This window comes from Haliotis asinina, chromosome 9 (assembly GCF_037392515.1).
Source record: "Haliotis asinina isolate JCU_RB_2024 chromosome 9, JCU_Hal_asi_v2, whole genome shotgun sequence".
NCBI lineage: Eukaryota > Metazoa > Mollusca > Gastropoda > Lepetellida > Haliotidae > Haliotis > Haliotis asinina.
This window is the reverse complement of record NC_090288.1, coordinates 62143473-62158711: the sequence shown is the minus strand read 5'-3', so window position 1 is coordinate 62158711 and position 15239 is coordinate 62143473. Positions and strand designations below refer to the sequence as shown.

Genomic DNA, 15239 nt, shown 5'->3' with positions numbered 1-15239 from the left:
TTAAAATGTACGAAAACAATTCATTCAACACAACTTCGATTCATCTGAATGAAGGAAGTTGTTCATCCACATATTGCCATCCTTCATTACTGCCCAACTTCTAAATGTCTCTCAAAGAAGAACATATAGAGGGTAAAAGTAAAAATGCATTTTTTCATTCTTTATTAAGACATAAGTTTCAAAACCCAGACCCGGTACTATTGTCAATAAATCGTGAAAACTTTGTTAACATAGCCGATGATTCGATTGTAGATGTTACCTTCTCGTAACCAGATGTCACATCATACATGTATTTAAAGTTTGTTTAACGTCAATCTCTTTGAAGAAGTAGAGCATAATCTACGTAGATGTTACCTTCTCGTAACCAGATGTCACATCATACATGTATTTAAAGTTTGTTTAACGTCAATCTCTTTGAAGAAGTAGAGCATAATCTACGTAGATGTTACCTTCTCGTAACCAGATGTCACATCATACATGTATTTAAAGTTTGTTTAACGTCAATCTCTTTGAAGAAGTAGAGCATAATCTACGTAGATGTTACCTTCTCGTAACCAGATGTCACATCATACATGTATTTAAAGTTTGTTTAACGTCAATCACTTTGAAGAAGTAGAGCATAATCTACGTAGATGTTACCTTCTCGTAACCAGATGTCACATCATACATGTATTTAAAGTTTGTTTAACGTCAATCTCTTTGAAGAAGTAGAGCATAATCTACGTAGATGTTACCTTCTCGTAACCAGATGTCACATCATACATGTATTTAAAGTTTGTTTAACGTCAATCTCTTTGAAGAAGTAGAGCATAATCTACGTAGATGTTACCTTCTCGTAACCAGATGTCACATCATACATGTATTTAAAGTTTGTTTAACGTCAATCTCTTTGAAGAAGTAGAGCATAATCTACGTAGATGTTACCTTCTCGTAACCAGATGTCACATCATACATGTATTTAAAGTTTGTTTAACGTCAATCTCTTTGAAGAAGTAGAGCATAATCTACGTAGATGTTACCTTCTCGTAACCAGATGTCACATCATACATGTATTTAAAGTTTGTTTAACGTCAATCTCTTTGAAGAAGTAGAGCATAATCTACGTAGATGTTACCTTCTCGTAACCAGATGTCACACCATACATGTATTTAAAGTTTGTTTAACGTCAATCTCTTTGAAGAAGTAGAGCATAATCTACGTAGATGTTACCTTCTCGTAACCAGATGTCACATCATACATGTATTTAAAGTTTGTTTAACGTCAATCTCTTTGAAGAAGTAGAGCATAATCTACGTAGATGACATTATTTTTCAACTGAGGCACTAATTTGCTTCCATAGTGATATATCATTTCTAATTTTATCAGTTATTCTACGCAGAATTCAATAAACTCGGGCAGGGTATATTTCGCATCCGAACAAGTTGAACGTCTACGGTACATGATTCCATAATTATTGATAAATGTTCGATCCCAGGTACAACTTGGCCAAGACGGATATGTATCACAGCCTGCGCATCGATCTATCGAAATAGGATACAGTGCGTCAGCAAGCCTTACAGGCTGGCCCCGTTAGATGGCCTTACGTGGAGATCTATATTCCCAACTTAACAACGAAATTTGTCGCTATATTCAGTCAATTTTTATGTGAAAATGTTAATTTGTGTGTACTCTACAACTCTACCTACCAAACTGTAAAATAAATGTCTCTCACTGATGTACGCTTGGGAACAATAAAAATATCACAAAAAAGTCCAAATGTTCCACGGATCTTAATAAACGCTGTGTGTTTCGTTACACGGTCCACTCTTTACACACGCAGGGAGATAAAAGGTCAAGGTCAGCGTCAGGTTCAATGTTGGCGTAACGTTGAACGTGCCAGCATATGCATTTGAAGTGATCGGCAATGTCGTTGTGTTTACATGTACACGCGATGCTGGACATAATGCCACAGGTGAGACGAATCTTCAGATGATGTCCACCTTTATGTCACAGATAACACAGGGAAGATTATGACCAAGAAAACGCCGCCAATGTCGGGGTAGAGGCTTAGCGGTAGACAGGAATGTCGGATGATAAGTTCATCACCAATGGGAGCCGTCTGACGTGGAGGTGGTCTGGGTGTTTGTAGGTCAGGTCCGGGTGGGGAAATAGGTCGAGAACATACGACCGGACCAAGGGCACTAGACCACGCAACTGTAGTTACATAGCGTTTGATTTTGAGGTTCTGATAATAACTTTTAGTTATTATTCCCTTCCCAAAACAACACAGCTGAAACAACTTGATACACAGCTGAAACAACTTGATACACAACTGAAACACAGCTGAAACAACTTGATACACAACTGAAACAACTTGATACACAGCTGAAACAACTTGATGCACAACTTAATAAACTTGATGCACATCTGAAACAACTTGACGCACAGCTGGAACTTGATGCACAACTCAAACAACTTGATGCACAACTGATACAACTTCATACACAGCTAACACAACTTGATACACAGCTGAAACAACTTGATGCACAACTGATACAACTTGATGCACAACTTAATCAACTTGATGCACATCTGAAACAATTTGACGCACAGCTAGAGCTTGATGCACAACTCAAACAACTTGATGCACAGCTGAAAAAACTTGATGCACAACTGAAACGACTTGATGCAAAACTGATACAACTTCATACACAGCTAACACAACTTGATACACAGCTAACACAACTTGATACACAGCTGAAACAACTTGATACACAACTGAAACTTGATGCACAATTGAAACAACTGTATGCAGAGCAAGTCAAGTTGCAACAACTTGATACACATCTGAAACAACTTGACGCACAGCTGGAGCTTGATGCACAACTGAAACAACTTGATGCACAGCTAACACAACTTGATACACAGCTGAAACAACTTGATGCACAACGGAAGCGACTTGATGCAAAACTGATACAACTTCATGCACAGCTAAAACAACTTGATACACAGCTACCACAACTTGATACACAGCTGAAACAACTTGATGCACAACTGAAACGTGATGTACAATTGAAACAACTGTATGCAGAGCAAGTTAAGTTGCAACAACTTGATACACAGCTGAAACAACTTGATGCACAACTGAAACAACTTGATGCATAACTGATACAACTTCATACACAGCTAACACAACTTGATGCACAACTGAAACAACTTAATACACAGCTGAAACAACTTGATGCAAAACTGATACAACTTCATACACAGCTAAAACAACTTGATACACAGCTAACACAACTTGATACACAGCTAACACAACTTGATACACAACTGAAACTTGATGCACAATTGAAGCAACTGTATGCACAACAAGTCAAGTTGCACAACTTGATACACAGCTGAAACAACCAGATGCACACCTCAAACAACTTGACACTTGACGCACAGCTGAAACTTGATGCAAAACTGAAACAACTTGATGCACAACTGAAACAACTTCATACACAACTGAAACAACTTTAGCAAAACTGAAACAACTTGACGCACACCTGACACATCTTGATATGCATCTAAAACAGCTTGCTGCATAGCTGAAACAACTTAATGCACAACTGAAAGAACTTGATGCACAACTTAATAAACTTGATGCACATCTGACACATCTTGATACGCATCTAAAACAGCTTGAAGCATAGCTGAAACAACTTGATGCACAACTGAAAGAACTTGATACACAGCTGTAACACCTTGATGCATAACTGAAACAACTTGATGTACAACTGAAACAACTTGATGCGCACTTGACACATCTTGATACAACTGACACAATGGCTCGTAGTAGTTAGTGACCATTACTTGAAAGATACGTGTCGTACAGTTAGTGGACATTATTGGATAGATCTACGGGTAGTTCATTTCATGGGCAATACTAAACAGATCCATGGGTCGTACAGTTAGTGAGCATTACTAAACAGACACGAGTCATACAGTTACTCAACACTACTAGACTGATACGGGTCGTGGACATTACTAGAATTTCAGTGCCCATTTCCCGATGTGTCTTACTGTAACGAAACGTTAACCAACTGGTAACACGCGAGTTATTTGGTCTCGTCAGAAAGTGTTTAGCAACTTTGGTTTCAGCATTTATACAGTTGCTATTTTTTGTATATATCTAATCGTTAGATAGTTAGTCAAGTGTACGAAAGAGAATAAACCCTTTCATGCACAAGGTAAATTTATCATACCTGCCATGTACATCAGTGCTGAAACATTGATATATAATATCAACTAGTCGATTCTCAGGTTTGATTACTGTATAAGAGATATCTCTCACATCAACAGTCAGCCCATCTGATTGTGCAACAGAACCCAAATCTGAATCTCTGGAACTTGATAGATGCGCCTATTCTTGATAGCATATCTGTTTCGATAGACAAGTCCGTTTTAGGTAACGAATACGGTTACAAAATAGAAAAATATTACTTCAGAGGATATGACATTAAATATGCTAAAAGTATGCAACCTTCAGAGAGGTGCATGGTGTTTCTTTTTAAACTGAGCCCTCAAAGAACAACTTTAATAATGGGTCTGAAGTCAGACATACATATATCCGAGGTCTCTCGCGTTATACTTGTTGAGACGGTACAGGCAGTTTCTAGGAATGTTAACTACAACAACGCAGGTTTATTAATACATAGCCTTATCAGATAAGACTGCAGAACAACATTGACCCAATCTGGCCCTACACATATTCTAATAATCAATACTGTAGAGGTTTAACAGATCCAACAGTCACAGGTTCGTGTTTACCCCGCGTAAATGTCAGTTAGTCTTGCTGACAAGTGAGAAATGCAGCCGCTCAGAAGTAGGCTACAGAAAGATTTGTTTCTGGCACAACAGTAAAATACGAACTTTCCGGCCTGTTTGTGTATGGAATCGCAATCACTACTATTCAAGTAAACTTGGAGCGAATCTGTGCAATATCATGCCATTGATGGAATGGATTTTTTTCACAAGAAAATATTAAGTAAATCGCTCAAATGTTCCTCGCTACATTTAACACATAAACGTTGTTCCCTCACAATGCCGGACATCGTCACAGTACCCTCACAATGCCGGACATCGTCACAGTACCCTCACAATGCCGGACATCGTCACAGTACGTCACAATGAAACGCGTAACCCTGCTGGACAGTGTCCCATGGTACGTCACAATGCCTTGCGTAACTCTGCTGTACAACGTCACACAGTACCCTCAGAATGAAACGCGTAACCCTGCTGGACAATGTCACATAGTACGCTGCCAATAATTAAGAAATACAGTTCTCTGTCCGCTCTACCACAATGCATAATGTAATAAAGCACACTTTCTCCCTGAACTATTATAGTTAAAGCACGAGGACTCCGAGTGATTTAACGTTATATGACCTATATTAAGAATCCACGCACAGGGCTAAGTGACGCACTGTTCTTTTGACGTTTCCGCACATTTTCGTCTGATAAAGTACTGTCGACGCCTTTGATCTTTCACCGAAGCATCTTAGAACTCGCTTAACCTTGCTGAACAACGTCGCATAGTCCATCTACAATGCCTGGTGTTAACGCTGATGGACAACGTCACACAGTACGCTCATACTAAGTACAGTTAACCCTGCTGCTCTCACAGCTCATAGTAAGACACCATTATCGTTTATTAGACTTCTCTAGACTTTCTTGTCGACACAGAGTAAGCAATGAATGACTGGAGCTGGGGTGTGTATCCCAAGTGCTTGAAACACACTGACCAAGCTGACATTCAGCGCCATCTTTAAATAGGCTGGTGGTTAATGGAATTGGCCTTTTTGCCGAAATCATTTGGGTTGCATACCATATTTGTTTACAAACCCCTATTCCCAAATAAATGAGGCGCCCCGCCCCCCAATTGCCAAGTCTTGTTGACTTTCTTTATACAGAATAAAGTTGGAGAGTCAGATAAGCACAAACTTTATGGATACACAAATTCTTAATTCAGGGTAGTTAATCTCCGCTTGGCAACGATGCAAGAATTTGGATCGGAAAGTTTCAAAACCTGTCTAAAGACGTTATTCATGCATATTAACGTTTTCCATATATGACAACCGCTAGTCGCACATTAAGTGGCAGTATTTCCATGCGGCCTTGGTCCAAATTGGGGACATGTAGCCAAGATATCAGTGGTCTCCGGGAGCTGTTTGTTGCAGTGTCGTTGTGAGAATGATTACAAAATCACCTGGATGGTTTCTCGTGTAGACAGAGAGTATTTTCACCTTCGAGCCGTCACGATGTATCGATCAAAGTTATGTCTCTTAACGTCATGAACTGAGTATCTTCAGGCAGTGATTGGCTACGTCTCAGCCACTGAATGAGTGAGTTTGTAAGGTGTGACATGTGTTCTCTCACTGGTTCATGTGTCAGCTATTCAGTGTCAGCGACCAATCAAAACGGTGAATTTACTTCCGTGTGTGTGGTCCGTCATTCTGTCCAATATTGACCTACTGAACGTCCATTTTCACTGTCATTATTGCAGGAAAGATGACAGGCAAAATCTAGGAGAAAGCATTTAGAAAGTGGAAACGTTTTATTAAACGAGTTAATGATTTGGTTGCGGGCGAACGGAAGGGAGTTTAGCATTCTGTTTATTACTCTCCAGCATAATTTGATACAAACTGCCTACAGTGTGATTCTCTGAGCTTTCCACGGGTCATGCAAAGTCTAATACCACTCTGTCAGAGGTATTAGCGTTGCGACGTCATAATTGTAAACCATTATGACGTCATACCTCTAGAGGTATTAGACTAGCGCAATACTGCCGTAAAAATATTGCACATTGTAAACCAAAAGTCACTGTGTTCTGTAATCTGATTGCTTGAAAAACATGATCAAATGGTATTAGATTCCCTGAAACTGCAAGACTATTCACTGCGTATTGACACGTAGAAACCACGCAAACAATTGTTTTGTTGAGTCATCAACAGTGGTGACGCCATTCAAATCATATTGTGACGTAAAGTCAGAATGACGTCACAAAATAGCAACTCCAGATGCTGCCAAGGGAACCAGCTGAAACGGCCTGCTGATGACACTTCACTGCTGTACCCGACAGCTAACGCCGTCGGTTCCAAATGCATTCCCGGAAATTGGCCAGCACATGATGTTTATCTCCTAGGAGGATACTAAACGACTTTTCGTGTAATACCATTTTTATTAAGCGAGTTAATGATTTGTTATGAAACGAGCGAATGCAAGTTTGATAAAAAAAACTTTCACGAGTTTAATAAAATGGTATTTCACGGAAGCGAGTTTAGTATTCTGTTTATTACTCACCAACATAAAATGATACTGACTGCGGCCAAATTGCCTACAGTGTGATGACTCTCTGCTTTCAGCGAGTCAAGCATGGTCTAGTACCATTGCTACAGTTTGCATTGTTTCCACGACTCGTTACAGTTTAAGTCTGGGAACCTTAATGTCCAGAAAGTATCCGCAAGAGTGGCCACTTTTTGAGAAGTTGTCATGAATATATGCTGTAGATGAAAAAAATGGAAGGAAATGTTCTCGAAAATACAAAATTTAAACCATTTGCGAGAAATTTTGCTCAGGATTATTGTTTTGGAGGTTGCAATAAATGAAAGTGTATTTGTAAGTATCACGGAACAAGTCTAATTGGAGCGATACTAAACTATCTCGCAAGAAAGGGTTTGGCCTATCATCGAGAACTTCTAAAAATTCACTTATTACGGGTGTAGAGGTTGTAAATAAATGAAGTAGGTTTAGAACTATTCAGACACGTGTGTGCGTTCTGTTTGTTTACTTTTGCCCCAGAGTAAGTATTTCCAAATGTCTCAGCAAATCAACAGAAGCAGATCAAACCTGTATTTGTGAGTAGCGTTTGACACAATATAGTCCTGTGTCTTTTTCATAGGTTTATGTTCTGCATCAGCAGCAGCTTTTGAAGGAATATTTAAATATAGCATAGCCGATTACAGATCACTATAGGTGATAACAGAGTTAAAATATACATTCTTTTAACGATAGGAAAATATAACGTAGGGTTTAACGACCGTGAGGCGGGCTAGGCAGCTTCATATAAGATGTGACTTCTTGACACCTGAGGGCAAGACTGTATATTAATGCTGTATGTTTTGCATTAATGCTGTCATGTGTGGATGTACATTATAAGTGTCGGTCAAACCGGATGGTACGCAGGAATAAAACGGAAATTACTAGGAATGAAAAACACAAATTATTCCAAGGATAAGTCTCATCGGTTTTTTTGTCTGTACGTAGGAGGTTTGTTTAATCGATAATTCTGTCTCTCTTGCCATAGTGACATTTATACTGTGTGGACTAATGGCACAGATAGATGAGGTGAATCATGTGAAGAAGCATGAGCTAGGGTATTTTGGCTACACTATTTCCATGTTCATATTACGCCTCATACGACTCAAGGTACCTACATGAAATCTGTTACATACCTCTTTATGTCTGTCATTGACTAAATGTCAAACTGTCATTCCACAACAAATACCTAGTCTTACATTGAAGTGATATCAATGGAGCGAAATGCAGTGTAACTGACATAACATTTCATAACGAAAAGTGATATAACCTATCCAAGAAAAATTACGTTTGGCCTTCTGTTTCTGTGGAATGTTCTGTATATAATTAACTTGGCATAGCTAACATAACATTTCATAACGAAAATGGCATGATAAAATATTTACTAAGGACACTAAGATATAACCAACGTGACATACGTAACCTAACATTTTATACTGAAAAGTGACAAAAATGACTGAATGTTTCACAGCGACTTTGGTGATATAACTAACCTGATACACCTAACATAACATTTCATAACGAAAAATGACATGACTGACATAATAGAACCAAGGACAGCTGCTATTACATATGCACTTTATAAAAGTGATATAAGTATGGTAACACTTCATGGCGAAACCAATATTACTGACACAGCGGAATGAAATCATCTCCCGTAAAAAATTCTAAATTATTCATTTTTTCATGTTTACAATTATTTTGATGCAACGTAGATAAACGTATGTATTAGAATACTACTTAGGAACTACTAGAAGGAGTGAGAATGTAGGCTTGGGTGGACTGTGCTTTAAATAATTCTTAGCGTATGGCCACAAATTAGAAAAGACATTTGTTACCTGTCCATTAGTTTCCACGATTTGTTAGTTGGTAGTTATGCTAAGACCTTACATTATTGTTCATCCTACAGAGATTAAAGAGATTACCAGTTACTGGTTATTTGCTTATTTACATAAGATGTCAGTGAAGTGTAGTTCACAAGATGTCAGTGAAGTGCGGTTCACAAGATGCTCCGGTTGGAGGGAGATCGTGCCCGTTAAATGTTAAACCATATCAGAACCGTAATTCCAAGGCCCACGAATCATCTAGAAGGGTGACATCGTAAAGTGACTGATGTGTTTGCTGAAAGATCCGTAGCCGTTGATGGAACAGACGGAGGAGGTATGTGTTCTTCACTGACGAAACGGTTACAGAACTCCACTGAGGAAGAGAAGATGTGATAGGTACAAGAGACAGGTGCCTGGACTCTAATGTCAAGCATGCACTGTGTATCACATTTATCTGGATATCAAGCGTATTGCTGCGAAATATTGGCGTTTTATTCATGTAATATGTTTAATACGATGCCATTACATGCATTTCAAAGTATTGATGTAACTTTTATAACTGGATAACGTGTATGATTAATATAAAAAAGATAAGCATAGAGTCAAGAGTAGTAAATATATTAGCACGTTTGGTTCCGGATATTATTTCACAGGGACAAAATGTGGGATTAAAGCGGATTATCACATCAGGGTGATATTTTTTGCTAAAGCAATAGGAGTTGAGGAAGTAGGATTGCGAACCTGTGTCAGGGTCAGTAAAACCCTCTTTGATGTATTCATCTAAACTGTAGAGTAAAAAAAAGTACACAGGTGTAATTGTTGCTGCAATCCCAAATTTGCGTTCTAACTAGTAAAATTATTGGAGATCACTGATTGTATACAACGCAGCCATCATGTTTCATTTGCCAAAATGCAACAAACATCATTTGTACGTGTGTTGTACGATCGTACGTACGAAATTGTGATCATTGTCCCATGTACGATCACCCGTATAGAGGATACAAAACCTGTTTGTCGTGAAGACTGAACAATCACTTGACAAGACTGTCACGGGCCACAGGTTTGCCACCAATGGGTGCTTCCAAGAGCCATATTGCAAGGACAATGGGTTGCACGCCACAAAGCATTATTCGACTATTTCACCGTTCCACGGTGGCAGTATATGATCGACCAAGAAGTAGACCACCCAGAGTCGCAACACCCCAAGAGTATCGGTGTCTGTGGGTTTTTTATCTACGCAACTGGATGTTGACGGTGACGTTATCAGCGTGAGCCGATTCACAGTGACAAGACGACTTCGCGCTGCTGGCTCACGGACCTACCGGCCGCTGTGTGGAATGGCCTTGACCTTTCAGCATCGTAGGAACCGTCTGGTCGTCACTACATCGCTGTTTATTGTTACAATGTCATTTGGCTGATAAAACACGTGTACTGCAATATGCTTCAACACAGAGTTTCCATTTCATCAGAAGATTGTGTTACTTTTTATCTTAATGGAAGAAATATTACCTGTGTACTTACTTTTGCTCCTCAGTTTATTTGCATGTGTTAAATAATAACATCATACGCATGTATTTGAAGCTCAAATAAATAGTGGTGAGATCGCTCACCTTGCAGGTCAGATTGTCATGTTCTGGAAGATACTGCATGTTCTCATTCCACCGAGTTTCTTCACAAACTGAACTGAGTTTTGTCCTGTTGATTTGTACCTGCCCTTTCAAAGTTCTTAATAAGGTGAAGACGTGATAGAGCCGTGCTAGTAAGGATCGTCATGACTTTATGCAAACCAGGGTTTATAATGGCGTTACTTATAACCGATATTCCGCAATTATTGTCTCACCATCACCATAAGGATTATTTCAGCTGTTTAATATTTACACAAACATTTATGAACTCGTCCAAAACTAACACAATCATAACATCTCGGTCGACAGCTTCATCACTGAGCCAGAGTGAATCACACACACCGGTTATTTCGGGTCTACTCAAATGTTTGCACAATGATAACTGTTCATATCATGTCATACTAACGCCAACTCGCACAGGTTCCTTGACATTTATTTCAACACACCGCAAAACACAATCAAGATCGATTTTGGAAAACCAAGACAAATACGATAAGGTTTTGTTTTCTTTTTTTTCCAACATCGTTTTGTTTTTCATACCGTTGCTACAAGGAGAGGCCTATAGTTGGATCCTGGCTCACAGTCGAAGCTTGGCCTACAGTTCAATCTTGGCCTACATTTGAAATGATTATGTGAACTGTAGCTCATCATTATGTCCCATCAGAAAATCTATCTACTATATCCCTGTATATGTGTTCCATCTGAAGACGGTGTGTGTCAAATGGGTTGGACGAATGTACAAAGGGCAACTTCATGAGAAGCTGAGAGCGGGACTAAGTAATAGTTTAAAGCCGATGGAAGTAATTTGACAACATGACGTCATGGAGATAATATCAACCATTTAACCCAGTGGTTGATAGTATGAGCAGACCCCGTGGCGCCATGATGGCACTCCATAAAAGCCTTGGTACACACTGCGAGAACAGTCGCAACCTCTTCTGCCACGAATCCCCATCTTGAGTGAGTGTGTTAGTTGGGTTAAACTTGGATTAGTATTTGTCTGTCTGTTTGTCTGTCTGTCTGTCTATTCACTCTTTGCGCTGTCTCAGTATTCATTTGATGAAGGAGCAATAATTTGTTCTGAAACGTCGTAAAAAGAATAAAAACGATGTTGTAATCCATAAAATGTGTCATGTATTCATGTGTGTTTTCGAGGTTTGATAATGGAAACCCATTGTAAGGTGTAATTTACACCTGGTTCTGCTCCCAGTCTTCCGTTTGACACTGTCAGTGTCTCCTGGTGCAACCTTCACTGTGACAGATTGCACTGTTACTATGGACAATCATGTCATGTCGGCTATCTAGCGGTGTTAGTACAGCAGTGTTTCAGACCCCACCCAGAGGTCTGCAGTCTGGCAGTCAGGTTAATACAGCCGCAGTACTCAACCACCAGGGAAGGAATGTGAAGGCCAATCGTTCTGCCTCTTATCGCTTACTCATCTTGCAAAACGTGTGGATAAATACAACTGGACTTTTCACAGTCACAGAGAAGATGAATGTTGTTTTACACCAAGTAAATGAATGTTCTTTTAAACCAAATACATCAATGTTTTTTACACCGAGTACGTCTTGTTACAATGGCCTGGTTGACCAACATACTGGTTGTTAGTGTGACCTGGTTGACCAACATACTGGTTGCTAGTGTGACCTGGTTGACCAACATACTGGTTGTTAGTGTGACCTGGTTGACCAACATACTGGTTGTTAGAATGGAATGGCAGAACAACATACTGGTTGTTAGTGTGACCTGGTTGACCAACATACTGGTTGTTAGTGTGGCCTGGTTGACCAACATGCTGGTTGTTATTGTGACCTGATTGACCAACATACTGGTTGTTAGTGTGACCTGGTTGACCAACATACTGGTTGTTAGTGTGACCTGGTTGACCAACATACTGGTTGTTAGTGTGACCTGGTTGACCAACATACTGGTTGTTAGTGTGACCTGGTTGACCGACATACTGATTGTTAGCGTGGTCTGGTTGACCAACGTACTGGTTGTTAGTGTGACCTGGTTGACCAACATACTGGTTGTTATTGTGACCTGGTTGACCAACATACTGGTTGTTAGTGTGACCTGGTTGACCAACATACTGGTTGTTAGTGTGACCTGGTTGACCGACATACTGGTTGTTAGTGTGACCTGGTTGACCAACATACTGGTTGTTAGTGTGACCTGGTTGACCAACATACTGGTTGTTAGTGTGACCTGGTTGACCGACATACTGGTTGTTAGCGTGGTCTGACTGACAGTCATACTGGTTGTTAGTGTGACCTGGTTGACCAACATACTGGTTGTTAGTGTGACCTGGTTGACCGACATACTGGTTGTTAGCGTGGTCTGACTGACAGTCATACTGGTTGTTAGTGTGACCTGGTTGACCAACATACTGGTTGTTAGTGTGGTCTGACTGACAGCCATACTGGTTGTTAGTGTGACCTGGTTCACCGACATACTGGTTGTTATTGTGACCTGATTGACCAACATACTGGTTGTTAGTGTGACCTGGTTGACCAACATACTGGTTGTTAGTGTGACCTGGTTGACCAACATACTGGTTGTTAGTGTGACCTGGTTGACCAACATACTGGTTGTTAGTGTGACCTGGTTGACCAACATACTGGTTGTTAGTGTGACCTGGTTGACCGACATACTGGTTGTTAGCGTGGTCTGACTGACAGTCATACTGGTTGTTAGTGTGACCTGGTTGACCGACATACTGGTTGTTAGTGTGACCTGGTTGACCGACATACTGATTGTTAGCGTGGTCTGGTTGACCAACGTACTGGTTGTTAGTGTGACCTGGTTGACCAACATACTGGTTGTTATTGTGACCTGGTTGACCAACATACTGGTTGTTAGTGTGACCTGGTTGACCAACATACTGGTTGTTAGTGTGACCTGGTTGACCGACATACTGGTTGTTAGTGTGACCTGGTTGACCAACATACTGGTTGTTAGTGTGACCTGGTTGACCAACATACTGGTTGTTAGTGTGACCTGGTTGACCGACATACTGGTTGTTAGTGTGACCTGGTTGACCAACATACTGGTTGTTAGTGTGACCTGGTTGACCGACATACTGGTTGTTAGTGTGACCTGGTTGACCAACATACTGGTTGTTAGTGTGACCTGGTTGACCAACATACTGGTTGTTAGTGTGACCTGGTTGACCAACATACTGGTTGTTAGTGTGACCTGGTTGACAAACATACTGGTTGTTAGCGTGTCCTGGTTGACCGACATACTGGTTGTTAGCGTGTCCTGGTTGACCGACATACTGGTTGTTAGCGTGGTCTGGTTGACCAACGTACTGGTTGTTATCAAGTCCTGGTTGACCGACATACTGGTTGTTAGCATGGCCTGGTTGGCCGACATACTGGTTGTTAGAATGAAATGGCAGAACGACATACAGGTAGTTTGCGTGACCTAGTTGACCGACATACTGGTTGCTAGTGTGGCCTGGCTGACCAACATACTGTTTTTAGCGTGACCTGATTGACCGACATACTGGGTGCTTGCATAACCTGACTGACCGACATACGGGTTGTTGGATATCCTCCTTTGTCTAAACACATAAACGTAAACTGCCATAACAAGCCTCTCAAGTATATGTCAAGCTCCTGTCTTATCTCGGAACCCTCGAAGAATGTATTTTGAAAAACAGATTCTAAGAATGTATTTTAAACAACAGTACTCTCCATGTTACATCCTAATTTACATTGTATGAATGAATATGGTTGTGTGATGTGACAGTTTCGCAGCGGCCGGTGTGGAAATGCGTATCACACAACATACTCACGGACCTTACTGTTGAGAGGCAACTGGGTATCCAGTAAACTCTCTGTACCGTCCCCATTACACTGCAGTCTGCTGAATACATTATCATGGGGTTTCCAAATTGTATCCAAATTTTACTGTTTCTCTAGGATTGGTATATATGTGCCGCATACCCTGATACTAAGCATTCGCAGCCATTGTCAATATGATGAACAATACTGAGAACAGTACATGAAAGGTGCATTTGAACTGTAGGAATTGTACAACGTATAATACAACCTTTATTCGATAGTATGTCTAAAAAGACGTTTGCTGGTATATTCAAACGTACATTTTTATGAAAAGTGCTTCTTCAGTCGTTGCTTTTTCAAGAGGTCATGATGTCGATATCAGTCATTTCACAGACCTAACTACATTCCACACTGTCCTATGTAGAACCAGGAAGATGTTGCTAAGTATTTAGGTTATCCAGTTACGGGAAGGTTGATAGGGACCAGCAATGTGAGTGTAGACCAGACACGGGGCGCAAATAAACTTTGACTGGACTTTCGACTGTTTGCATGATACGCCCAGAGTTGACCACATGGACTTGATAAACCAAAATCTAGAGTTCAAAATCTCGATTGGGAATTCATTTACTTCTTCTGTCCATCAATGTTTTGTAGT

The 15239-nt window shown here is 40.2% G+C and overlaps 1 protein-coding gene across 1 annotated transcript; it reads right to left on the bottom strand.

The window, feature by feature from the left end:
* Positions 1–12345: 12345 nt before the first annotated feature.
* LOC137297370 (probable serine/threonine-protein kinase clkA) lies at positions 12346–14335 on the bottom strand. The gene is made up of 2 exons (XM_067829378.1): positions 14330–14335; positions 12346–14172 (listed from the first exon to the last, which is right to left on the bottom strand). The coding sequence occupies exons 1-2, from the start codon at positions 14333–14335 to the stop codon at positions 12346–12348; spliced, it is 1833 nt and encodes a 610-aa protein (XP_067685479.1).
* Positions 14336–15239: the final 904 nt, after the last annotated feature.